The 26,653-nt window shown below is 39.6% G+C and overlaps 1 protein-coding gene across 1 annotated transcript in view; it reads right to left on the bottom strand.

Moving 5' to 3' along the window:
• Positions 1 to 25,905, bottom strand: part of SIK2 (salt inducible kinase 2) — a 67,516-nt gene extending 41,611 nt beyond the window's left edge. The window contains exons 1-3 of the mRNA XM_064524237.1: positions 25,633 to 25,905; positions 16,712 to 16,828; positions 11,962 to 12,025 (exon numbers count right to left, since the gene is read on the bottom strand). Coding sequence (XP_064380307.1) covers positions 11,962 to 12,025; positions 16,712 to 16,828; positions 25,633 to 25,782 — 331 coding nt within the window. The 5' untranslated portion in view covers positions 25,783 to 25,905. The remainder of the gene's footprint in view (positions 1 to 11,961; positions 12,026 to 16,711; positions 16,829 to 25,632) is intronic.
• Between the last annotated feature and the right edge of the window lie 748 nt (positions 25,906 to 26,653).

Consider the following 26,653-nt stretch of genomic DNA (forward strand, 5'->3'; position numbering starts at 1 on the left):
AATTTTACATTTAAAACCATCTTTTTTGGCTTTAAAAGTCATTTTATGTGGCAAGGCAGTTGGAGACTGAGGTCTTACTGAGGCAACAATTTTTCCTTCTTTCCCACCAGGTGACACATCACTTCTTACCTTCACTCTCAGAGTAGGAGAGGAAGGAAGAGAAAGTAAACCCACAAGATTCTGTTTTATATTAGATAGTTGAAAAGATAAACAGAAAATAAAGCTTTAAGTAGTTGCTGAATAGCATTCCATGCAATATGATCAGGCAAAGAAACACACCTTGGATTCTGACAGCATTACAACGGTTCCCCTACAGAGGGGGAAAATGGTCTTACAGTAAAGCACATTCAGGTTATGCCAAAAGGTCAAAGATGCATTTCATTTAACTGTAAATGATTGGGTCAACTAGAATTAAGTTATTAAGCTACACCTTCCCCCTAAACACTTACCAGATTCCTGATAGATAATCAGAGATACCTAGGAACCTATTTTGTGAAGCTAAGCTACGTGTATATCCACAATTCAAACTAAAAATCAAATCACGAAGTGCTTACATTTCCAAAGAACATTACATTTACATGTTCTGCAAGAACAGCATTCTACGAGCTGAGCTGTGACAGGCTCTTCTGTGGGCATATCACAGAAAGGGAAATACTCTTCTTTTACCTGTATGTTACTTATCAGAAACTGGCCTTGTAAATGTCGCCACACAGCTTTTACAGATGAAGGAGACAAAACAAAACTCACAAAGCTAAGGTTTGCAAGGACTACGCAAAAAGCAAAGGACTACACAAAACGCATCACTGCAGGTTTAGAATTTGTCAGGTTCTGGCTTCCCACCCTTTACCCGGTGGATCATTATTTCCTTTACTCCCACACCCCAAAGAATAATAGGCTGAATTTTCTCTCAATCCCCCACCATCCCTCTGTAGAGACCCTATCTGTAGTTATATCGTCTCCCCTAAGATCAGATTTATGTTACAAGACAAACCAAAATAGATGTGGCACTACCTAGACAGGAAAAGAAGAGAAAAACAAGGCAATTCTGAGGGAGATGGCTACATCTGAGAGAGATTTACTATATAGTATATGATGAAGGAACATCAAATGTTGTTCTTTTCAAAACAGTCTTTACAAACACACACACTGAGAATGCCACTCTTATTTTAATCCATGCCAAAGCCACTGTTCATGCTCTGAGAAATAACTGTGTAACATGTCTGGTTTTCAGGACAAACAGATCCATGGATTATAAAGCAACTTTCATGAGTATCAATCCAAGAATGTCAAATTCAACCCCACATATGACATGATGCCAACTCTGCAAACTCTTTAAAAATGTAAACATGATGGTGGAAGGAAGGGGAAAGCACAGTGCTCCCAGTATTACAAATATAAGAAACAGTCTCTTCATGTTAGATAATCTGCAGAAATCTGAAAATTTCGAAGAAATATGAAGATCTGGAGAAATCTAAGAATTCTTCTAGATCGCATAAGACTGACTACTTCCCTGACGTTGCGCTCTTAAGCATCAGAGTTCTCAGCTGCCATTTGGGTCACTAGACTATACGGCCATTAAATGCTCCAGGCATAAGGCTATTGATAAGTAAAGTGAATTCTGAATTGTGTGTTTATGCCTGTGGTTTAAATAAACAATAGCCATCACTAACAAATCACCTTCTTAACATGCTCAGTAAAACAGGCTTATTTAAAAGATGTTTTGTAGGCAGATTATTTAGAAAAAAGGCCTATATTCCATAACCAAGGTGACTTAAAAGTTTTGTTTGTGTTTAGTTGAAAGCATTTCATGCACTGCTACTACCATCTCCCAAACAGGTCCTGCAAGCCAAGAGATGACTGTTCCTGACCCCCTCTGAAATGGTGAGACGAGAGACTTCAGTGAGTAGTAGGCACTCTACTTAATTTCAACAGCCCCCCAAAAACATTTTTAAGCAAAGCAGATCAGATCTGGTCTCCAGAACCTGCAGATCTCAAAACTTTCCTTAGAGCTTCTAACCTACTCAAATCTCCATGCCTTTTCTGCTCGTTTAACTTGGCAAAGCACATGAACAAACAAAAGCCTGGCAGCAAGGGGAGATCATAATATTTGCATGCTAAATACCATTCAGTCACAAAGTGAATGACAAATCGCATGATATCAAGGTGAAGTCAGATGTCAAAGACAAACTAAATTACACTAAACACAAGCCAACCCTTTAAGCTGTTAATTCATCCTTTGTTAGTAATGCAGCAGACAAGTTAATGAATTTAAACTGTCATCTGCTTTTATAGCTCTGGCCTGTTAGGGGTAATTTGAAGATTCCAAAGCATCTTTTTAGATACACTTGGCCTTATACTTCCCACCAAGTCTAATAGTCTCTGTACAGGAAATACCAGTCTGGTTATTTATGCTGAAATACACTACTTTCTCTCCTGCAGAAATAAATGTGCCATAACCTATCTACACAGGTGAAGCTGATATCTGCAAAGACACTGTTTGTGCATTAACAAGCTTTCAAATGGGAAAGGTTAGGATAGAGGCAGTGCCAGCCACTGGATTTTTTTTTTTAAGTGTGTACTTTAGACAAATCTCACCCTCACATCACACCTTCTGATTAAGTGCTTTTATGTTTTGTTGTTTGTGTTATAAAATAGAAACAAGAAGCCACCTTAGGTTCAGCTGCAACCATAGCAGGAATAAGCCAGCCTTTTGCTCAGAAAGCAGCTCCTTGTCCAGCTTTCAGTAGTACATTTGTTTTCAGGATAAGTGAGACATCAAGACATGTTTTGTAACATATGATATTTACTTCACAGTATACAATTAGTAGATACATTGTTTGAAAAAGCCAGTGGTCAAAGAGTATTGCCCTTCATCTAGATGAACAACTGTACAGTAGTTTTTTTGGTTTTACTTTGTAGGTTAAGGGTCTGCTTAAGAAACATAAACATACTGGAAAAAGTCTAGTGAAAGGCCACAAAGATGATATGAGATTGGAGCACTTGTCATACAGGGAGAGGCTGAGAGAACTGGGACTGTTCAGCCTGGAGAAGAAAAGGCTCAAAGGGATCTTAGCAATGTGTATAAATTCCTGATGAGCAAATGTAAAGACTGAGACAAACTCTTCTCAACAGTATCCAGTAATAGGACAGGAGGCAATAGACACAAATAGAAATAAAGAAAATTCTATTTAAAAATATGGAGAAAGTTTTTTACACTGCAGGCCAAAACCTGAACAGGTTATGCAGAAGGGTGGTAGAGTCTCCATGTTTGCAGACTTTCAAAACACAGCCGGACACAGTCCTGAGCAACCTGCTCTAGTCAACCCTCCTCTGAACAGAGGGGCTGGACTGGACGATCTCTAGAGAACCCTTCCAACCTCAACTGTTCTGTGATTGCGGGATCTGAGCTCAGTGCGAGGCAGCAAAGACATTGCTCCTCAATATCAAGCTTAGTAAGGAACAGAGATGAATATTCCAGTATTAGAGGACATGTACTTCTGGGCTTATGAGTGCCTACTAACAGTAATAGTAATAATGGTTTTGAATTTCAGCTAAGGAAGCTTAGATTATACACTAGAAATAATCTTCATAATAAAAATTCAGATCTTGAGTAGTTTCATCTACGAAGGTTACTGAAATTTCCTTTGGGGATGTTTCTGAGAACAAGTTAGACAACTTCTGCTAGAAGCATTAGTTGTAACCCTTCGCCAGGGTTAGGACATACTGGACAGCTGCTCAAGTCCATTCCAGTCTAGCTTTCTACATCTGTGCCCAGATGTACATGAAAATGTGCAGGACAAACTGCTAGGTAAGACTAGGTTCTTGCCGATACAGACATAATTAAATGCTCTTACTATCAGAAACTAAAGTGATGCCTGAAGGCCTCCTTTATGTAGAAATGTTTCTTGAGAGATTTAAATTTTATTGTTCACTTACCAAACAGACACAAGAGTCTTAGCAGCTGAGAACGCAAGCACTTAGGTTCATAGCATCAACCACATCTCCTTAAGGCTTAAAATTTATTTATGCTGAAATATTCTAGAAGACTTGAAAGACTCAGCATCTCCTCTATCTACTGAGCCAGAATACTGCAACAGCATGAAGGCATCAAACTACAGATCCACTAATTTCTAGGCCAACAGGACTAGTTATGAAGTGAATCTTGATCTCAACAAAATTTGATTTGATGACAAAAGAACACTACCTTGGCTTCACCAGCAAATGGAACAAAATCAAGAATAAAATTTAGGCCACTTCAGTTAAATTGTGCATCCCATTGGTTAAACTGCACCACGTTTCTAAGCAGAGCGCTCAGAAAAGTACCAATAAAAGAGTGGCAGCAGTGCTACCTTTTATTTTGTATAACATGGCACACTTTACATGGCTAGTTACTGATCATTTTTAATGTAGAAATATTTCTTCGATGTAGAAATATTTCTTCATATTCTGGTTGCTGTTTTTCTAGTAAGAAACTTTTCCTAACATTTACTAACCTCTGTCGAAATTCAGTAGTATGCTATTCAAAAATCAGTTTTACTTGGAGATCTGCTTCTCAGGGATGTTTGATTCTGTGTGTGTAGAAGCAGCTGAGAAGCAGACTCTTCCCCAGGCTGATCTGTTTTTCCAAACCACCATAGTGCATATACCATTAAAGCACAAGAGCTTGCAAACAGAGAAAGGTAGAACATAAACAGGACTGACTAAAGTAGCTTACTCTGAATTTCCATGCATTGCTATTATTCCACAAAACTGATTTCTGAAATGGGATGGTGAATTATATGTAATATATAGCCACAGGCTGGCATCTGACAAGATTAAGGAAGAAACATCTTGCTTCCACTGTGAACTCTTTTACAAATCTCAGAATAACCTTATGGTTCTCCATAGTAAAGGATCAATGTGTCTGTTTAAGAAGAGTTCAAGTAGTAGGAGCACAATAACATAGCCTAATGTTATGGTTAGCAGTATCCCACTATTCCCCACAGCTTCTTAAAGACAGCAAGGTCCTCTCTACCTACTGTCCAGTTGCAGAACAGGCTGGAGATTTTAAGCAATACCTAAACCAACAGGAAAGTTGATGACAAGATGGAAGGTAACATAAGTATGTAAATGTGGTGACGCTCCTCTTCCCAGGCACAATGAATGGCAGTTGAAATGTCATCTTCTATTCTAGGTCTTTATCTCCTTCACAATTCTGGCATGCAGTAGAAAAAGGAGTACCAGAAAAGTACATAGGCACAGTCATCACATTACATGTTCTGAAATGCTATATTGGGATTCTGGAGATAAAAGTTGTGTTATTGTCACTTGTTTGAAAAACTCCTGTGCTAAAAATCCAGCTGCAGACCACATTAGGAAGTTGAAGCACAAAATTAAAGTAATTTCTCCTAAACTTCAGCCAAAAGCAGCACATTCCTCTCAATACTTATAAGCTTAACTGGACATAAATCACACAAGCTGCTAGTCCTGAACTCCTATGGGGACTGGTTACATTTACTGCATTTAAAGCACGCTGTAAGTCTTTCATGTAGTATGTCAGACACAGCAGGCAAGAGGGGGTGAACTACTTTCACAGTAGTACAAATGATCGTAACTGAAACCTCAGACATTCCCTTTCCCCTTGGTGAATGGCTGGGTTATTTGTAGGCCAAAGAGTCAGCTTTACCCTCCAGAGTCTGGATTCTTGTAATGTAAACAAAAAAAGTCACTGATGAAAAATTAGAGTACTAATCCTTCAAAACAGGTTCACTAACTAATTTAGCTGACAGTTTTCTTCATCTCAGCTCTTAAAGAGACTTCAGGTGAGAGATGCTGAAGAAAGGTTACAAGGTGGCTGCTGAATATACTAAGAACATAGCAGAAATAGCTAGCTTAAAAGCTTTGTAGAACCGAAGTATTAAGCACAACTGCAACCTTTTTCTTCAAATATTTTATTAAGTGTAAAGACTTTTTTAAAAAAAGAAAACAGCTTTAAAATGTAGTAACATTTAAAATGACTAGACTTTAAATAACATTTACAGCAATGACTAACTAGCAAAAGCTAAATTCACAACTGCTGTTGAGTGTAAAAAGTTTTACTGCAGCCATGAAGAGAGCAAAGCATCTTAGTACAAGGGATAAAACAAAGTAATCCCTTGCGTGAACTAGCATTCAGCACTATGAAATGAAATGACTGTTTAGCAGAGCTGAAAGGACTCAAGGTTCAATACCAGGCTTCTCACAATGAACTTGAAAGTCCGACACAGCATGAAGAGAATATTTACCAGTTACCAAACACTGATGACCATTTTGAAGAGCATGCTGTGTACTTTATGGTAAGAAGAATGATAGATAGGAAAGGGACTTCTATAAACTTTTACAAGTTTTGTCAGCTACTAAGTACCAAAGTTAGGCTGAGAAGTGATCACTATGGCTAACTTCAACATAGTGAGTCTAATCTTTCTCTGGGCTCTACTTCCTGTGGTCAGAGAAGGAAGAGAGGCTCCTCTGGAGGGTGAGTCAAAGCTCAGTTCAGCCCTTATTCTGAACCAGACCCCTGGGAGGGCCCTCACTTCCCCTGATTACAGAGGGAACATAAAGGAAGATCAGCCCCACTAGATTCAAATTTGCCTTTTGGGATATACTTCTCCCCCCCTCACTGGCTCTGGAATAAGAACGTAAATGATCTGCTCTTGTCCAGAAACCCAGAGCTATTTTTCCCAAGTGCAGTCAAAGGTTACACAAAGAACAAAACAGAGCACAATATTTATATGCTGTCAGGAAACAAATTAACTGAAGAAATACCGGGTTCCACAGCTTTATAATCATCTTGCTTTATACAGGAAAAAACACAATATCCCTCAAAAACCGGGCAGGCACATGACAAAATGCTAGAAACTTTGAAGATATTTGGGTACAGAACTCTAGCAGAACATCCCACTATTACCACAGTTTGAAGTCTAAGGTTAGAAAAGGGAGACTATTTTACATACTTTTAGACTGAAGTGGCAAATTCCATATAGGCAATGAAAACCATGACATGGAGGAGAAAAAACCTACACTCACACAGTTGGAGTCAACTTTCTCCCCCTGCCCCACTGTTTTTTAAATACTACCCTGGTTTGCTCCACTTAGCAGTTGCATCAAAGTTCCCCTGGACATGATATGTCACTTAGGACACAACCAGTCCAATGATAAGGACTTAAGGGAGGGGAGGGGGGAATAAACCCAGACAAGAAGAGACTTTGACCATTTGAGTTCAGTTTCCATGTGACCCCTCCTGCCCTCCCAAAGGATAAAAAACCCCACAGCCAGGCTCCACCTCTCCCGTTCTCCAATCACAAGGGCCCTCCACATGCTGAGCTCTATTCTGATGCCCCCTGTGAGCTTGTTCAGCTTGGCAATGTCAACCTGTGACATTCTGCTTCACTGAAACTGTTTTTTGGCAACTCCAGTTTTGTTACTGCAATCTAAAACACACCCAGAAACTCTGAGTGTCTGACTATCAAGCATAAGAATCATGAAGTTAGCTTTTATTAAGCAAGAGAGGTTATTACTTTTAACAACGCAGTCTAATTTCTAAACAGAGCAGCAATATGTATGGGATGTGCTAGACAAAAAGCTTCCCTTTACCTTCAACAGTATTTCTGTTCCTCTGCTATTTTACTATTATTTCTTTCTTCCATTACTCAACTAGGGCATGTGAGACTTGGTCATGGAATATGATCCCCCACTATGCTGGGTATCATACAAACTTGAAACAAAGTTGGTATTAGGTAGTCAGTGACAGTTTGTTCTTCACATTGGCCTTATTGTTATAATGGGCTTTTCTGTCAGTCTGCAGAAAAAAAAGCAGAGACTCTTACTCTCTGAAAGTTTAACATGTTTCTACTACTACCTAATTGCTGCTTCCTCCTCCAAAAACATATGTAACAGTGACTAATACATACAATTTACAGTGAAGTACCTTGTCCTCAATTACAAATTAAATCACTCTCAGATAAAAATTACTACTCTAGTAAAAATTCTTATTTAGGAAAAAAAAGTCCTGAAATATCAAGTCTCCAGTAATAGACCCAAAAGGGTCTTGTAATTATTTTTGAGAAAACAAGGTCTAAGAGAATTAGCAAACTGTGTCTGAAATGCAAATTAATGAAACTAAGTGGGAAAACTCTCAGAGCCCAGAATGCCTGTTTCTCCAATGAACCTCATTTTCTCACAGAAGGAAGCAGCAAAAAGCTCCTGGTCTCATAAATGCAACTTGATAGTTACAGAATCTTGACTGAAACTACACAAAATACACAAACTTACCTTTAACCTCATGTAGCTACAAAGGTAATTTTTAGATAAATCTATGGATTATGTTAATCACTTATGCATATCTTGTAAGACAAACAACATCCAATGTTGTAGTTTTCAAAGCAAGTTATAAAACAAATGGAAAGATTCCACAGAAAGAAAGAAGAGGAGAGCTAAAGGGGGGGAAAAAAAGTCCTGATAGTCCACAATACCCTTCTAGCTCTCCAGCTGGATGTTGTAACAGTTTGTTGAAACATGAGATAGGTGTTAAGGTGTTAATCAATCAGTAAGAAATAATGATGCAACAGTAACAATTTACAAATCTGTAAATTGCACTCAAGAGTCCATACTTTTATCTTCAAGCACTCTACAGCTGACTCCTACAGCTTTTCCTTTAAAAATATGGGTAAACCTGAAAAAAATAGAACAGTAGAAATTATTGAAAAATTAAAGTTGAACTTTTGCTACAGTGCCTAATGATGTCCTGTTACATGCCAGATAGGCACAACTATGTGTCATTTCTGAGCGGTTCAGAGAGTCAGGGAACCTGTCTCAAAGAAGATAGTTCACTTAATTGTCCCCATTGCATATGGCCTCACTATATAGAGTGCAGAAAGGTCATCTCTGGCCTAGCTAACATTAAAAACAGCATTTAAGCACTATTCAAACCCTGATTAGGTCCGTGAAGAAACCAACTTACATCAACTAATTGAGCTCTTCACATACTCTAAATAATTACCTGTTCTAAGTTGGCCTCTACATTTTTATTAACTCAGCACATGTTCTTCATGCTACCGAAAAAAAAAAATCTTTATTTAAACAATTTGATGGCATACATGTAAAAGATGTCTTGAAGCGTAGGTAGGCCAGCCTACAATCTTGTGGCTGGGCTTCAAGATTAGTACTAGTTTGAGAATAGCAGCTTAGCATGTGAGAAAAACAGAATCCCCTTTCCTCTTATTCTGTATTTCCAGATGGCAGTCAGTGTAAAAGCACAATAAATCATGCAGTCTCTCTGGAGAAAGAAACATTCCTGGGAAATGCACAAGGTATTCAAACGTTAGCAGACCCCAAAACAGACCCACACTTACATGCTGTATGCTGAAGCAAGAGCAGCATTCTTAATATTTTATTACTCCAGCCTCATTAGAAGAGCATCTTGCCATTCTGCAGATTGTCCACCATTTCAAACAAGTTTATGAATAGTGGGCTCATCTTTGGTCAGAGAAACACAAGCTATCAGAAACATTTTGTCGCATGTACAGAAGCTGAGAAAAAGCAGTTTTCAGGTAGGCTTTGATCACTAATGTGCACTGTAAAGTTAAATACACTAATACAGGTTAAAATGATGCATTTAACCAATTAACCTCACATTTTGTATGGTTTCTTCCTTGTGGTCTAACAAACAGCACTACTAAAGCAGATTCAGCCTTTTCCTCCTGGAAGAGACTTTGCTGCTACCCTCATATCCATAACAAAAAAACCCAAACAGAGTAACTTGGGAAACGTGCATAGCGCAATCACAAAAGACAAAATAACCTTGAGATAACTAACTAGTTATGTTAGAAGGACTCAGAAATCCTTAGGTTAGAACAGTAAAGAGCATGGAGTATATAGCATGAGCATATGAAAGCCTGAATGCTTTCATAACTATGACAATTATTCAAACTACACTGAAACAGAGGTCAGCAGGTACAACCTGGCTGCCATAACCAGCTCTCCATCACTGTGCCTGTTACCACAATCAAAAACCATGACTACACAGGGAAACAGCGCAGGAATCATGATCAATACAAAAAAACCTCAAGAGGGTGGAATCGCTTTCATTTACCCACTTCATTTCATTTATCCACTTCACTGCCCTGGGAAGAATAAAGGCTCACAAAAACACAACAACAAAAAAACCCCAACTCACCAATTACCTTCTACATACTAAGCAGCTGAAGGTTTCAAGATTCAGTAAGCTTCCTTCATTCTTCTGATGCTTCAAAACACTGAATAATTCTCTACTGTTCTGCACTTCAGGTGGTCATTTACACTTACGAGAGGGCAAAGCAAGTGCAAAGTACTACCTCCTTAGAACAGTCCATTTACAATTGCCTTGCACTGGTTTACTTACAAAATGACAAGGTTCTTAGGTTAGAAGGATAAAGAACAGCTTACATGTACGAATATGGCTGGCAGCATTACCTGCCTCTCTGGACCCAACTGTTCAGAATTCCACTTCTTTCCCTGCACTGGACAGAAGATTTATTTATCAGTGCCCCAGCATCTGGGTTTCAAGCTCCAGTCATACTAATTTTGTATCTACTTCTCCTCTGGCTACAGAATCAATAGGTGATTATACACAATTTTGGTTTTCCATTGTATTTATGTGATAAATTCATTCACATGTTGACAGCTTCTGTTAATTTATGCCAATTCAGGCAGGCTTACATGATGAATATCCATCTTGTTTCCATCTTGGAGGAAAAATTAGCTCTATTAGTGCTAAACAAGACACAGGAAAAAGAGGAACTGCAGGAACTGAATTATGCATACGCTGTGTTACATTTTGAAACAAAAATCCACCTGATGTGATCTTTCCTTCCTGAGAGTTTAGGCAACTCGGGACAAAACCCACTATCGTAGTTGACTACCACAGCCACTTAAGTCTTTACATAATACTCTCAGAAAAGTAACTCTTGCTAATAAAAAAAATCACATTAAGACTTTCATCTAGCACTGTGAATGACTGCTCATTATACTCAGCCGGGGCCCAACCAAAACTGATCTGGCTAAACCTGATTAAGCCGATGTAATTGTACAGCTCCTCATGCAAGTTCATATAAAAACCCATCACCTACTTCCATTTTTCAGCTTCATCAGCCGCCTCACATTTTGAAGGTGAGAGACAACTCCTGATCTGGAGTAAATAGTTTTACTCTAAATGGGAATTAATATTTCATTTGTAGTATCAAAACAAATTCCCCATAATCTTATACATCTGAGAGCTACAAAAGAAAAAGCTGCATTATAAAGTATTACAACTGAAAAATTACTGTTTCATATGAATTTGTTACAGAACTCCTGCTTAAGTGAGGAGTTTGGACCAAAGAACAAACATTAGTGTGCATATGAATCAGTCAGTCAACTTGGATCACTTAAAATACTTATTATAGTGAGTGTTATTCCAAGTTACCCACACACAGACACTCTTCCCTACTGCCATGTTCTTCCTGGGAACTTATTAAACAAAATTATGCCTGATAAAACAGTAAACACAGACACAAAAATAGAGCTTCTTCAGCTCCAGCTGAAATACTGGTTGGGCCACTATTCATTAGCAGGCTGAACATTTAAAGACAAGATAGTTTTTCATCTCAACCCAAAGATGAAAACCTGGTAATTCTGTCATCAAGTGAGATCATAGTTTGCCCTGCGCTATTTTGTTTAACCTATGTCTTCTGCTAAAGGGACATCAGTTTTCTTTAACTTTTTTATACCAGCATACACTGTAATAATTTTGCCTAGACTTTTTATTTCTAAAATGAGAAACAGTGCCAAGTGTCACAGTTTTTTCTTGACAGATAACAAAGAAATGACATACTACAGTAAAAGGGATCCTTGGCCAAAATAATTGCAAATGGTAAACTTCAGAAGTTAAGCTTAAGATGTGGAACATGAAAATATTCTCTTGCTTACCGAAAATTTCTCCGTTTTTGGCAAATTCTGTCACAAGGTACAACATGCTTTTGGTCTCCATCACCTGTTGATGGAGAAATTGCATATTAGTTTATTTGGGGGAAGAGCAAAAAACCAAATGAACCCACACGAATACACATTTTCAGATCTCTCCTCTGGTAAGAAAAGAAGTGAAAGTCTTGGCCTTGCACATACAGTTATCACAATTTTTCACTTTGTTTCTTCAAATTATCTCTACGATTTCAAGGGGTGCATTTGTGTGCTAAGCACACAGTTAAGCTTTAAACACCTTAATAAGCTACTGTACAGGGGAAGAGGTGGACAGGATTCTTGGCCATAAGTGACTAGCACAAGGAGGCATCCTCACTGGCTAGTTTCAAGACTTTTTCTGAAGGAATAGATCCAGGTAACTCCCTTGTTCAACTCCTCTAACATGCTGACAGATGGTTAGTATCTGTGCTTAAGAAAAGTCTGGGGCTGCTACTGACCTGTTACCAACAGGTCTCTAGTTACTGGGGAGGAAAAAAAAAGCATCGGTCTAATCTACATCTACAAGAGCATCTAATCTACAGCAAATTTCAGATACAGCACCACGCCACAGGATCACATTGCACAGTCAGGCAGAGCACGCTATGGCTTTGTAGCTTTACAGTATTTCCTCAGATTAAAACAACCCTATAAGCATCCTCTACCTTTTCTGCTGGCCTTTCCAGCCTGCCTGTTACAAAAACAGACTGGTCACAACTCAGAAACATGCAAGGTTGGAAGGAATAGAGGAGACAAACTGAAAAATGAAAGGGGAAGGGGAAGGCTTCAAAGGTTTTCCATAAACAGATGATCATGGCCTTGAACAAGAACATTACACCCAACAATTCAAGATTCCATCTTTCCATCAAATACACTGGGAAAGGACAGTCCCCCTCAGTTATCCTGCAGCTCTCTTCCTAAGGCTCTACTCTGAAATTGCTTAAACAGGCACCCAGGAACTCAAATAGTATGACTGAAAGATATACTGGAAATTCCCTACTTCAAATAAAGTCATTTAGGATCTCCCTTCAGTGTAATACAATTTCAGCATCAGTCACATACTGGGCCTATGCTATTCGACAACCACAGAAAAAGAGTTCAGCCCAAGCTGCTGGTAGACAAGCCCATCTTGAATTTTATTTGTGTTTTGTTTATATACACAAGCTTGAAAGTGCTGTAAGACTACCTCATAGATGAACTGTTTTCAGAAGAACATTTAAAAAAAATCAGAGGAAAATCATGAAAGTTATAAGAACAGCAGAATTACCAAAATCTGACAAGCCAGCAGATAGAAGATGAGGGCACTACAAATACACTGGACCGTTCATTACCTAACTTTGTCAACCCTCAATAGTTCCCTGATACAAGACAATTCAGAAACTCATAGCATGGACACAATAGGGTGATGGGCACATTGCACAGGCAAACTAGAGAAACAGTTTTATTGAACGCTATTTTAAAAGTCAACTCACCTATCTGCCAAATGTACTTCTAATGTGCCACTCACTTAACAATGAAAAGGTAAACACTACATAACAATTACCCTCCTCCTCAAGTAACCTTGAGAATCTCCAGCCTTAGTTTAACTACTCCGTCTCCTCTCTCATTTTCATGTTTTGTGATCCATTCAGGAGAAACTGTGGTAGGTATTACTCAAGCTATTTAAGAGTTGAATTCTGTAATGTCTGCCTCTACTCAAGGAATCAACAGGCTATTTTAAAAAGGAAGTGCCAGTCTCTTTTCCCTAACATGAAATTAAGGCTAAGCAAGGCTAAATCAGCCCCTTTGTCTTTATTCAACAGAATAATTCTAACATGGGAAGATCTAAGCCCTTGTGCAAGTGATCATGCTGCCATTAGTGATCTGTGAGATCTGATCTCAGTTTAAAGTCAAAGTTTGACTTTAGCATGCACAAATTTGTTTGTTTGTTGAGCTAGGTATTTGAAATAAGCAGGAGAGTACCTCAGAAGCACTATTTAGTTTGTTAAACATACCACTTACAAGCAGATCCCAAAGAGAATACTCTGAAGAAAGCCTTCAAAGTAATATTTGTGAGGCAGAAATGCCAACAGCCTCAAATATTTTACCACTATGCTAGAGGGAACAGAAAATGAAAGAAAACTGGAAAAAAACAAAGCAAAACAAAACTATATTTTACTACACAAACTGTGTGCACTGAACGAGTAATCTTGTAACTTTTTAAAGTTTGTAACTGCGTGTTTCTACAAGTACATGTTAATCTTTTATTTTTAATAAGCATACTCTCACACCATGATTACTCATCCACTACATTGGAAAGGAATGTATTCAATTCCACAACACACACAATTCACAGTTTAGGATAATAATCAATCTGTCCATGTCCACCACACCAATGATGAAAGATTCCAACAGAAATAAATCCACTACAGAACTTGTTCTCCATCTTCAAATTAAAAAAAAAAAGTGTTAAGTTTTTGGATAGCTCTCACTTGGTGTATGTATTTATATCACAAGCACATTGGCAGAATCTGGATTAACATATCCTCATGTCTTCTTACCCAAAGATATCAAAGATAGGCTGCAAATATTCTTCAACTTGCTCTCTTATCAAAGAAAATTACTACAGCCACACAAATCCTCAGCTTCCTTCCACCTAACTACTCAGAAAACTAACTTAAAGGCATGCATGCTAAACAACCTCTGCATTGCCAAAGGCATTTAAAAGGCCACTTTGGATGTAGCCACCTCACTTGTCTTTATATCCTTGAGCAGTCAGAAATACTGACAGTAATATTTACACAGACACACTTCACTAAAGGACATCAATCATCCATAAACATATCTTAACTAAACTAGTCAGAGAACAGAACAGAGAACTAGCAGATCCACTCAAGTTACTTAAGAGATAGACCTATAAGGCAAAAAATATACACATACAATATTGAGCTTATAAAATCATCAGACACCAGCCAAGGACAAAGAAATGCACTGGGCTTCTACAGTTTGCTTGTTCGGAGTTTCAGCAGGCAGCTGTACAGCGCCAGAAGAAACATAAGTAATCATGTTTCCAGGTAGGGGATAACCTTTTACTAGCCATTTCTAATATATGCCAAAGCTCACTGTATATGTACTTAACTTATACTAATCAATATACATGAAAGGCACACTCCTTTTATCAGATTTAAAGAACAGAAAAACATCCAGTAATCAGAGGTTTCCAAAAAAAATAGCGCTCCTTCCTTTCAGGCACAAACCTGAGGTGAAAAGCCAATTCTTCCCACCAAGAAATATAAAATAGACACTATTTTTGTGCATTGACAGTAAGCCTAGCTTGAGGGTAACCAACTTTTAGATCATAACATACATTTCTAAAACTGATTCTGAAGTCTAGGATCTATTCTCTGTTTTCCTCTCCATCCAAAATTCTCTCCACTCTAACTTTCTAACCTCTTTTCTACCCCATTTTTATTTTGAATTCATCTGGCCAGCCAAGGTTTAGTTTATTGCTCAGAGATGAAAACATTCAACCTCCCCAAAAAAGTGAGGTTTGTACTACAAACCACTAATTCTATCAAACATTTGATCCAAAAAGCAATGGAAAATTCCTATGCAATACAAGGGATCCAGCAATGGCCCCAGTTTTCAAAAGGCATGACCTACAATATTGTACTGCTATTTCAAATGCACAATAGCATGTCTAGCCATAATTTCAAGGGGGGGCTTTCACTAAAGAACAAACGTAGACTATTGAAACTGAATTCCTCTTCTCACCTCTTCTGTGCCAACGTCCATTAAACGTTAAAGACACATGAAGATTAGCAAGAGAATTTCAGATACAACTGTGAATTCATGCAATTTTCTGAGGCTCAGCAAAGCCTGCACATCAACTAAAAAGTCAACAGAAATAAAAACACTCTTCAGAAATCTCCAGTTACACAAACAGTTTTGATTGACTACTGTGAAGCTTCCAGTCTATTATGACAAGGACTTTGGTGTGCATAAATGTTAGGAAGGCAGGGCAACATTGACTTGGTGTTTTATGTTTCAGACAGAAAAAAACCAACATTTTCCACCACTTCAGATAGCTAAGAATTGGGTTTTTTTACATGTAGAATGATTCGGTGGTCTGGGTTACAAATCCTTTTCTGCAACTGGCTACCTTCCATAAAGAGCTGTCAACTACTGGCAGGTCAATGAAAGAAGAAACAAAAGCTTTCTGGTGGTCTCCTGGTCTCAGCGGACAAGCATTTACAAGAATCACACCACAACTATTAGTATTCCTTTTGATAGTTTGGGGGTGGCAGCAAAAGGAATCACAAAACTAACACAACTGTTGATACTTGCCTACACAAATTCTCACTGTACACACACTGTGCTGAATATTCCCGTGCTGTTCTAGCTTACATGATTGTCTACTAATAGACAGGAAAATTTCATCACCAGGTATTTAAAAAATCACCTCTTTCACTAACATCACATTTACAATTTTCTGTGCATTTTAAAGTAGATTTCAGGTATATCTGAGTATCTAACAGCGCCATCCCAACTGGTACTATAGAAAAAGCAAGACCACTGTTCACACGCATGCAAAAATATTAGATGTGTACCCAACACAATTCAATCCCAGAAGAGCTGAGAGTTTGTCATGGACTGGCCATCTGTAAGAAGTCACTGGTGTAGAATGAACTCTTCATACTGGAGCAAAGACAGAGAGAAGGGAAGAAAACACTGCTAAACATACCTGGTAGAGCTTTATAATGTGTGGGTGATCAAGCATTTTCATTATCTGCACTTCTCGATAGATCTTCTCCAGATTCACAGCATCCAGCTGAGATTTGTCAATGATTTTTATTGCCACCTGCAGCCAAAGAGTAAAACAGATTAAAACTCTGCCCAACATTTTTCATTATTAGTTCATCTTCTTTATAAAGAGAGTACCATAACCCTAGATAATTTAGGGGTCTTTCTTCCAGCTCAGAAATACACATCCCACACTTCAGGATTTAAAAATACAGCAGCATAACATTAAACACATCAGTAGTCCCATTAAGTATCTGCTGGACTATCACATACATTTGCATGTCAGTAACCAAAAACTTCACTGGAAATGGAAGACATGGAGCAGGTGGTAGGAGGTTAGCACTCCAATGCGCCCAGCCACAGGATGCTCCTATATCAACAGCTAGTGGGAATAACTAAGGACCCTGCATGTAGCAGTGCTTTAAAGATGAAAAGCTTTCTAAAAAGCCTAATTATTTCCACTTCTGGAGTCAAGGTAGCCAGTTTTAATCCTACAAATGCAGAACATTTAAGCAGAAAGTGTTGGCCTAACACAAGTAATTAAAACACAGTAGAGTCACAGCTTTCACTGTTACATACTTATTTTAACTGTGATTAATATGCTATTACATAAGGACATCTGCAATTCATCTATGGAGGGGGGAATACACATTTCTAGGGATATGCTTGCCAGTCAAACACTGCAAACAGCTCAACTAGTTTAGAAAACAGATTTGGGTCCTACTGACCTTACTTTCAGTCAATATCTGAAAAACAAATTACAGAGGACTATGCATGCTTGTGAGATAACAAAATTTAATTTCAAATTAAAAAATAGTTAAAAATTTCACAGAGAGAAAACAAAATTACAGCTGCTATAAAAACACACAAAAGATAACAGCACTGAAAAATATTAAATACATTAACGGTCTGCATTCACTCTGAATACCACATTACAAATGTGGAAGCAGGAGCAAACAATATAAATCACACAAACACTTCCAATTATAGCTGCATTTCACATAAACTATTGAACTACAGGAGACAGCTGTTATGCAGGAGACAAAATCCACAGGAGGTGAACCTCATTATCTCCAGTAAGGCTGATTATGGACCTACCTGAATTCAGAATTAACTATTTACTGACTTCAACATGCTTTTTCTTTGTAAGCTCTTCAGAGGCATACTTGCCTTCCCCAAACACCAGAGAAATAAGGAAATAAGAATTAAGACCCTACTATGAGTGAATAAAGTGATCTAGCCCTTGTAATCAATGGAAAGTCGCTTTTTCTTAAAAAATGAAGGATGCACTACAACACAGCTGAAGTAGAACAAGATTCTGGTTTTCAAAGCACAAATAAACAAAGATTTCAAAAAACCCGCAAAAGATGGTTAGCTTTCACAGTTTCTCATCATTGTAGAACTCACTTCCACTCACTGAAATTGAGTTTAACCAAAAAACAGTATATATAAAGGCATTAGACAAAAAACAATGCATAAAGGTTCACATCTCACAACATATTCACCATTAACCATGAAATTATTCCATAGCCTCTATTCTTCAAAATGCAACAGTCAACACTATTGGGAGAAGTGGTACTTAAAACATTATTCAAGTGTTGAGTGCTCTCCTCCTCTTCTCCAGCTCTCTGCAACTGCTTTTTCCATCCTAGCATGACGTACAGCAATTTAGATAATCCTGATGCCTGCTCTCAAAATGTGCTTTTCTGTTCTATTCTGCTAACTATTTATAAGTACAACATTGTCCATAATAGATCTGCTCTGCCCTCTTTGACATCACACTACATTCTGCATTGAGAAACATACAGTGAACAGCAATCAGTAAACAGGAATCAGGCCCTAAGAGATCACCGATTTCCCTTTGAAAGTTTCTGTCTTGTGACTATGAAGACCATACCTCTAAACCATGCAAGTAAAACAGGTGGATAGCACGCTTCTATTCTGACTTGCTACCCTCTAACTCTACTCCCATTCCTTCCAACTATGATATTTACTGTCTTACATAAGTTTTACAAATAAACTTAAGAAGGCCTAACTTCACATGTGCAAGTAGTAAGGGACAAAGGAAGAACAGTAACATGCATTGGACTGGATTATTGAAACACATAGTTCCCGCTTCGTCTTGCCAGATTTGCATTTAAACTACTCCCTACAGCACTTGCTCATTCTCTCAGCAGGTCCCCTTTTGCTCACAAAGGCAGACCAGCAAGTTGCTTCCTTATTTGGTCTGATTATATACCATGTGGCAGCAGAGGATGCAAACAATCCTACATACAACTCAACCCCCACCCTCCAATACCTCTAAGTCATCCTGCCCTAGGTTAAGATTACACCTAATAAACTGACTTCTGCTTAGGTTTTTTGCAGGCACAATTAACCCAGAAAAATCATGTTACTAGAAAGTTACAAAAAAGTAATCAAAGTAATCAAACCAAACCACTAAAGCCAGACCAAATTCTTAAACACACATCAGGAAATATTTATTAGAAACAACTTGTGTGCTACATTTTCCCACTTCCTCTAATTTATTTTATATTGGCTCCCTGGAAACGCAGCATCAACCAGAGACACAAGATGGTTTCTCATTCATTCTCAACATCTATCTTAGTTTGTGTGTGTTATTTGGGTAGCTTCCAGATTTAAGAGCGGAGACCACTATTTCTTATTTACAAAATAATGAAAAGATGAATCCTTAATAATCTTGCATTCCTACCAGTACACAAACCAGTAATCTCTCTCTCTGTCAAGCAGCAAGGTATCTCCAATCTCAGATAGATCAGTTTTTTCAGAAAGTGCAAACACCTCCTTCATTGATCCACTATAATGCAAGAAGTCCTGCTGCCATTTTTGCTATTACACAGCATTAATCTCTCACTAACTCAAGGTATTTACAGTAACTTTTTTCTTCACCTCCTTCATCCTAGACAACACAGTGTAGAAGCTTCACATAAAACTCACAGCACCTAACTTATAGACTGCCTCCTTCCCTTGCTCTGGTCCATTTAATTTCACTTTACAAAGTGACTGTGCATTTTCTTCCCATAGTTCTCTATTTTATGAAGCTCTCTTTAAATACAAGTGAAAAGAAACTAAAGTAACTTTCTCCTATTTACTCTTCTTGCACATCGGAAATGCATGCAGTACAGAGACGCTAATAAAAGCAAAGCTATACAGGACTTCAAAGAAGAGAGCTTAGGTCTAATGCAGAAGAGGAAAACAACAAGCAAGACCACAGCAAAGAAATAAACAAAGGTTTCCTTGGATAATTTGAAAGTAATAGCAGCAGCCTGCCTGCTGGGGCTCTTGCTGAACCTTTGTTAATCTATCCATCATACTATCATGTATTTGATTAACACAAACATTTATACATCCTTCTCCAATACTTCTCACCCCCTCCAAATGGGAAGGGGGTGGGGGAAGGGGGAAGGTCTGCAACTGTACAGCTTGCTATTACTACTTTTTCCAAGGAAGCTTGACTCTCACCACCTCACCCCAGTGAAAAAACCAGCTTTAGAAGTAGACTCTTGGCACTTTTTTCTAGCACAGTTTGGCACTTCCACAGTTTGCTCTTATATTTTGAGTATTCCTTCTACTGAAAGCATAAATATTTAATACAGTCCGTTACCACTTTCAAGCTGATCTACAAAAGTCTACGTTGCCAGCTTTCTCCACAGATATCAGGCACCATTCTGAATGCTGCTGCTTCTAACATGTGCAAAAAGTTCCAACAAAATTGGTATCTGAAATAATTCTAAGCATAGTTCTCCACTAACCAAGAATACCTTTGCATTTGACATGCAAGTGGAAGTCAGGCGAGAAAACAAAGGACTGTATTTCTAGTTTCAATAGCCATTTCATAAAAAACAGATCAAACCATGTTTTGTCTTACAACATGATATTCTCTAGAACTACAAGCAGTTGACTTTTGAATGCAAAAAGTGAAAGTGTACAATTAAAGAAAAAAATTTGCTGTTTATTTTGCAATCCTTGTACAACTCCCAATATGTATATTATGTATATGCATACAGTGCCAGGCTTTTATATGAGAAGCATAGTAGCAGCTGGCACCACTGCTTCTGCAATGAAATGCAGATTAGATATCGCAGTATTTTCAATTTTCAGTTCTCTTGCATCTTGCCAGGTCTGTAAAAGGCTTAGAGGAAAAACTACTTGGAAATACTTAAAAATATGGCAACTTCTTTATAAAGATGTTAAGAGGAATATTACATTCAGTAGAAACAGTTCACTTTTGTCCATAATCTCAGCTGATATACTTCAAGACAACTTCAAGGTGACAAAAAAGCAGTGAAGCCTGCTCCCTCCTTTTTCTTCCCACTTTGCCTTTTTGCTCTTAAAGACTTAAGAAAACAGCAAAGATGTTTTGGAATATTATTCCTTTTTAATTAAAAAAATTAGGAATAGCAAAAAAGGGAAGGAAGTACTAAAAAAGGCCTAGAGAACTGGAAAGGGAGTTTGTATAACCCTAATCTGAGATCTGGGAACTGAAACCATCTGGCAGCAATTTTGAAATGAATGTTAAGCAAAAGAAGTTCTTCTATCCTTCCAATACTCAAGCTTTCAATTTTCATTTAGTTTTGCTATTATCCATTTAATTCTCTAATCACTCTTTTGGAAAAGAGGCAAACAGAGCCTAACACATTAACAGGTAAAAAGAAGTTTGTCCACGTCAGGACAAACTTTAATCTTTAAGGTTTCATCCAGGTTAGAGAAACCACATTTGAGTTGTTAACCCAGTGCACCTCAAAAGTATGTTAACAGCATTAAAATTAACAAGCACAACTTTCTGCAATCTGGAACTAGTCCAGTTTAGAACAGCAGAGTGTTTGGATATCAGATTTACAAAAACATTGCCTCCCTTAAGGTGCAGTTTCACATTATACCCAATCTGATCTACCTGTGAGATGGCTGACAAAAGGAGCTGTTCTGCTGTCACTCTCTGCCTCTGGATAGGTGTTCCTCCTCTGCTCCTTGCAACAGATCTAGAGAGCCCGTGGCAGCAGAGTTAGATCAGTGCCTTGACTCTTTTTTTTAGTGATGGCTTGATTTTCCCACCGTATTGCTCCACTAACCCAAACTGTGGGTTTTGCCTACACACACACGATCACTCACATGTCTAAACCAGTATCCCATCTCTCATCAGTAGCTACTAACAGTTTGAGAGGAAAGTACAAACCATTTGTAACATAACAGACAGTCAGAAGTGTAACTCTGTGTACTTTAAGTCAGAAATTTATGTCTGAACCGTAATGACACACTAGTCTGAAGGGTTTAATTTTCTTCTGAGGAGCAAGGGCTAATACTAGGGTTTATTTGTTACAGAATGTCATTTTCTGAGTGGGGTGGGGAGGAGGAACCTTTCATACACTCACAAAGAATTTCCTTCACCTTTAAAATATAAGGCTTTTTTTTTCCAGGTGGTACCTTCATCCATTCCAAATGGTAAGCAAGAAGCAAGTAACCATTATTTCACACCTCATCACATTTCACTAGAAGCAAATACCCGTCTTTCTAAACTTCATGTTTCCAATTATTTTTGTTCTCTTTTCTCAGTTTCCTTTCCCTCTTCTCCTTCTAAAGATGAATTTTGCTTACTTGCACGTGTTTCATTAACAAATGTCATCCTGAGATCACAGGATTCCTTAGCAACTTGATAAATAAGCATGGCAGGAAAGAGCATGTCATTAACTTAAACGGCAACAAACACAAACAAGCAAAGCAAAGGTCACATTCAACCATGCAGCCTCCTTCTGAGCACCTTGTATGGACTGTCATTTAAGAGGGTCATGGACTATATTACAAAAACATAACAATTCCCCTGTTTTTGTTAATTTTCACATTTCTTTCTGGTTGACTATTTTACTGCTGTATTAATAGTGTTTCACTTGCAATTTCAGGGTTTATTTGCATACACCTAAAAGAGGGTAGTAGATGGGTATCTTTTGCTTCAGGTCTGGTTTCATTTTATTTTCATCTATAATTTTCTTAAATAGTTTTACAGCAACTATATTTTGAGTTTTCAGTTTACATTACAATTTTCAATTCTAACATGTAGGCTTTTTATATGTAGGATTGATTCTGTACATAGTCCATAAATGCTAAGCTGTCAAGGTAATAAAATTCTATCTTTTTAAATTTGACAGTTATTGGCCAGTGTGCTAGCGTAATTTAGAGCCTGTAAAAAAGCATACAAATAATTTTAGAGGTCAAAGACATTTAAAATACAATTTCAAAGTATCTACACTAAAAAAAGCCCCAAAATAAACAAATTCATAACAAAGAGTTTGAACAGGGAGACTCAGGAGAAACCTCAGAGAAGGAAAACAGTCCCTTTAAAAAGACTTTTCTGAGCATGTCTTAACAGAAACCCAGCGCACATCTTCACCTAGTACAGACTTGTTGGTGAGATGGCATTACTTCATTTCAGAACCTAATAAGCTAAATATTCATCCATGGCAAGTTTAATAGAGGCAATCACACTCTGCATATAAATGAATGCAAGAAATAAGCAACTTAATAAATTTAAACAACAGAACTTAACAACCAACAGTTTAGGGCAAGTCTCAAACATGAGCATCTTATATCTAGAAATGTTATTAAGCAGGACTTCCACTTTCTTATGTGCATAGCCAGCTACCACTAGATCAAGTGAGGTTGTCCCAAACTTGAAGTGCTCATTCAAAGAAGTATACTCTTAGAATTCGTTTCCCTTGACATTACTGAAAGTGATCTTAACAGGGTTCCTCTTCCTCAAAGACCATGTAAATACTTCCAGCAACTAAGCAAGCAATTAAGTTCCAAATAAATATTCTTGCATCTCTGGCTGCAAAAATTCACTCGAAATTTGCAGCAATGTAGCTGTACTAAAAAATGAAAATTTGATACAAAATTCTGTTAGAGGCAAATCTGCTGTAAAAGTAACGCAGAAAAAAGGCTCCAGATTATCACTGTACGCAAGGCTTCTCGTAAAAGGTATATGTGGTTAACAAAACTCAAGTTTATATTGATGACAGCCTACTGGAATTTAAGAATTTCTTGGTGCACAGAGAGAAGAATCATTCCAGAGTTGAAGAGCTGTTAAGCTTTAAATTTCCTATAATATTCATTACTTTGAACAATACTAAACAAAGACTTTCTAAAATAACAAAGTCAATATTGAAGCATTCATCCTCATCGTAAAGCCTGCCAAAGAAATAAAAACTAAAAAGTAAATGACAACCTACTGCCTTCAAGTGAAATATTTAGAAGTTTAGCATATAGCATCAAGCTTGGGAACAGAACACCTTCAGGTAATGTTCAGAGGTCTTTACTTGGCTCTTCAGTAACAGCAGGGAAAGATTTAAAATGATTAGCAGTTTATTGTGCAACTTGAGAAATACAGCCACAAGAAAAATTTCTTTTAATATTTGGGATGCAAAGCCCATCTACCACAGCATAGCCAGAAAAACATGAGCATTGGAGGTTTGTTTTCTTTAATCAAAGTCCAAACTCACGGCAGTTTTCATTCCTGCGAGGAATGAGTTTGCCATATGAGACTACAGCAACTGAATAATCCCAGGTCTTTCCAGCTTGTTTACTTTGTACTATGGACAATATTTTGTTTAGCCAGTTTCCTTATTTTTGTCTGATATAAGCACCATATTAAGCTCTTCTTCAGTAAACAATGAAAAGGATCATAACAGACTGACACAGACTCACCTCTAGGTGTAGTGATTAAAACTACTTAAGAAGGAAACATGAGAGGAGGTTGATCATTCAAAGCCATTACTCCCATCAGATAGCAGTTTTTAAAGTGCATCTGACTACACATTATCCAAATAGATCACAATAACTATAGTTTTAGATGAAGTACAAAGAATTAACAATTTCAAGGCTAGTACTTACTGGGTAACATTTGGATGGCGTAAAAAAGGGGGGGATGACAGAGAGACTAAAATGGTCGTATTTGGTTAACTTGTAGGATAACTTAGAGGGATTCACAGCAAAACATATATAAAAAAATAGTTCCCTTACTAAAACAGACTACCACTGCTCACATAAAAGCATTAGCCAGGTGAGGAAACTATAATATATTCAGGACAGCAATCAAAGCACAAGGCAAGCTCTGAACCTTCCTTATTAGCAACGAGTTATCATTATCTGATCAGTGCGCCTCATGAACTAAGCCAACAGCTGTCCACCCCCTCACACGCAGCCCCCAGCATTCTCACTATCACAGCCACAAACCAGCAAGTGCACTGCCACGGCGGGGGGGGGGGAACCACACACCCCTGCTACAGCTGGGCAAAGAGGCATTATTGCTGCCCTTGCCAGCAAGAAAAAAAAAGAAAAGAAAAAGAAAAAAAAAAAAAGAGGGCATGATCCGTGCTCTGAAGCCTGCTCGCAGCAGAACGCTTCAAATAAATAAAATATTTCTGCTCACGCCTCCCTCCCTGAAGGAGAGGGCTCCTGCGCTGGAAGGGACAAAGCCGTGCAAGGGCGCCCACCGAACCCCCCCCCCCCCCCAGCCGAGCCACCCCGCCTACCCCTCCGCAAAACCCCAGCCCCGGGCAGAGCCCCACAGCCCTGAAGGCCAACATCCCCCTCCCGCACCCCGAGCGGAGCCCCGCGGCCTCAGGCTAGTCCCCCCCAGCCCCCGAGCAGAGCCCCGCAGCGCTAAGGCCGATCCGTACCCCGAGCCGAGCCCAACGGACACCTCAAAGCCCTAGGGAGAGCGCGAGCGCGAGCCCCCGCCCAACGGTCCCAACGGTCGGCGCGCGCGAGGCCCGCGGCCAGGCCCGGCGGCGGGCGGGCGGCGCCGGGGCAGGGGGCGGCCGCGGCCCCCGCCGCCTCGCCTCGCCTCACCTCGCTGCGCGTGATGCGGTGCCGCGCCAGCTTGACCACGGCGAAGTTGCCCTTGCCCAGCGTGCCCTCGATGTCGTAGAAGCCGACGCGGACGGGCCCGGGCCCGCGGGGCAGCAGCGGGGGGGGCCGCCGGGGCTCGGCCATTACCATGCTGGGCGCGGGGGGCGGCGGCGGCTCCGGCGCGAGCTGCGGCAGCGGCGGCGGCTCGGGTCCGTCTGCGGCGCCCTGGAGCCGCGCCGCCCCGCCCCCTCCGCCCTCCTCCACCAACCGCGCGTCACCGCGCGCGTCAGCGGGGGCGGGGCCTCGCCATGGCAACCGGAGCCACCGCGGCGGGGCAGGCGCCGGGCCTCCCCTCCCGGGCGGCCCCCGCGGCGCAGCCAGGCCCGGCCCGGCCGGAGCGGCCCCCCCCCCTCGCCCCCCCGCAAGCAACAAGGAGCTGCCTCTCCCCCCTCCATGGCCCCGGGGCCGGGGGAGGCCCCCCCATGCCCTCAGGCCTAGGCTGCTCGCACCTGTGCCCACAGCAGGGCTGTGTTTCTGCTAATGCAGGGGACCAACCCCCCCCCAGGTGTCCCTGCATCAGCAGCACAGCCCCCCCCACCTTGCTCCGTGGCCTCAGGATCAGCTGAAAACTCAGGCCCTCACCACCAGCACCAGACCCTTTGCTTCTGGACTCCATTTCCTGCAGGAAATACCCTTTCCCTTGCTGAGAACAGCATCTTCCTAGGCCAGAACGATGCCCTTTCTCCATACACCAGGCTGTCAAAGCACCAGTCAGCATTTCCCATGATTTAGAGAGATTTCAAAGCCCCATGGGACCCTTCAGCATAAAATGGTTCCCGGCCCTGCAGAGCCAACACTGGAAATGTGTGAGAAGTCAGGCCGTTTATGCTAAATTTCCCTTCCCTTACTCAGTCCACCTAGTTCTGTTTACTGCTTGCACTTACACTTTAGCATGTTTCCTTTCAAAATCACCATGCTCTTTTCAGCCACCATTGCTGCTCCTGTTCTCACCCGACCCTCC

The sequence above is a fragment of the Dromaius novaehollandiae genome, chromosome 21, assembly GCF_036370855.1.
Source record: "Dromaius novaehollandiae isolate bDroNov1 chromosome 21, bDroNov1.hap1, whole genome shotgun sequence".
NCBI lineage: Eukaryota > Metazoa > Chordata > Aves > Casuariiformes > Dromaiidae > Dromaius > Dromaius novaehollandiae.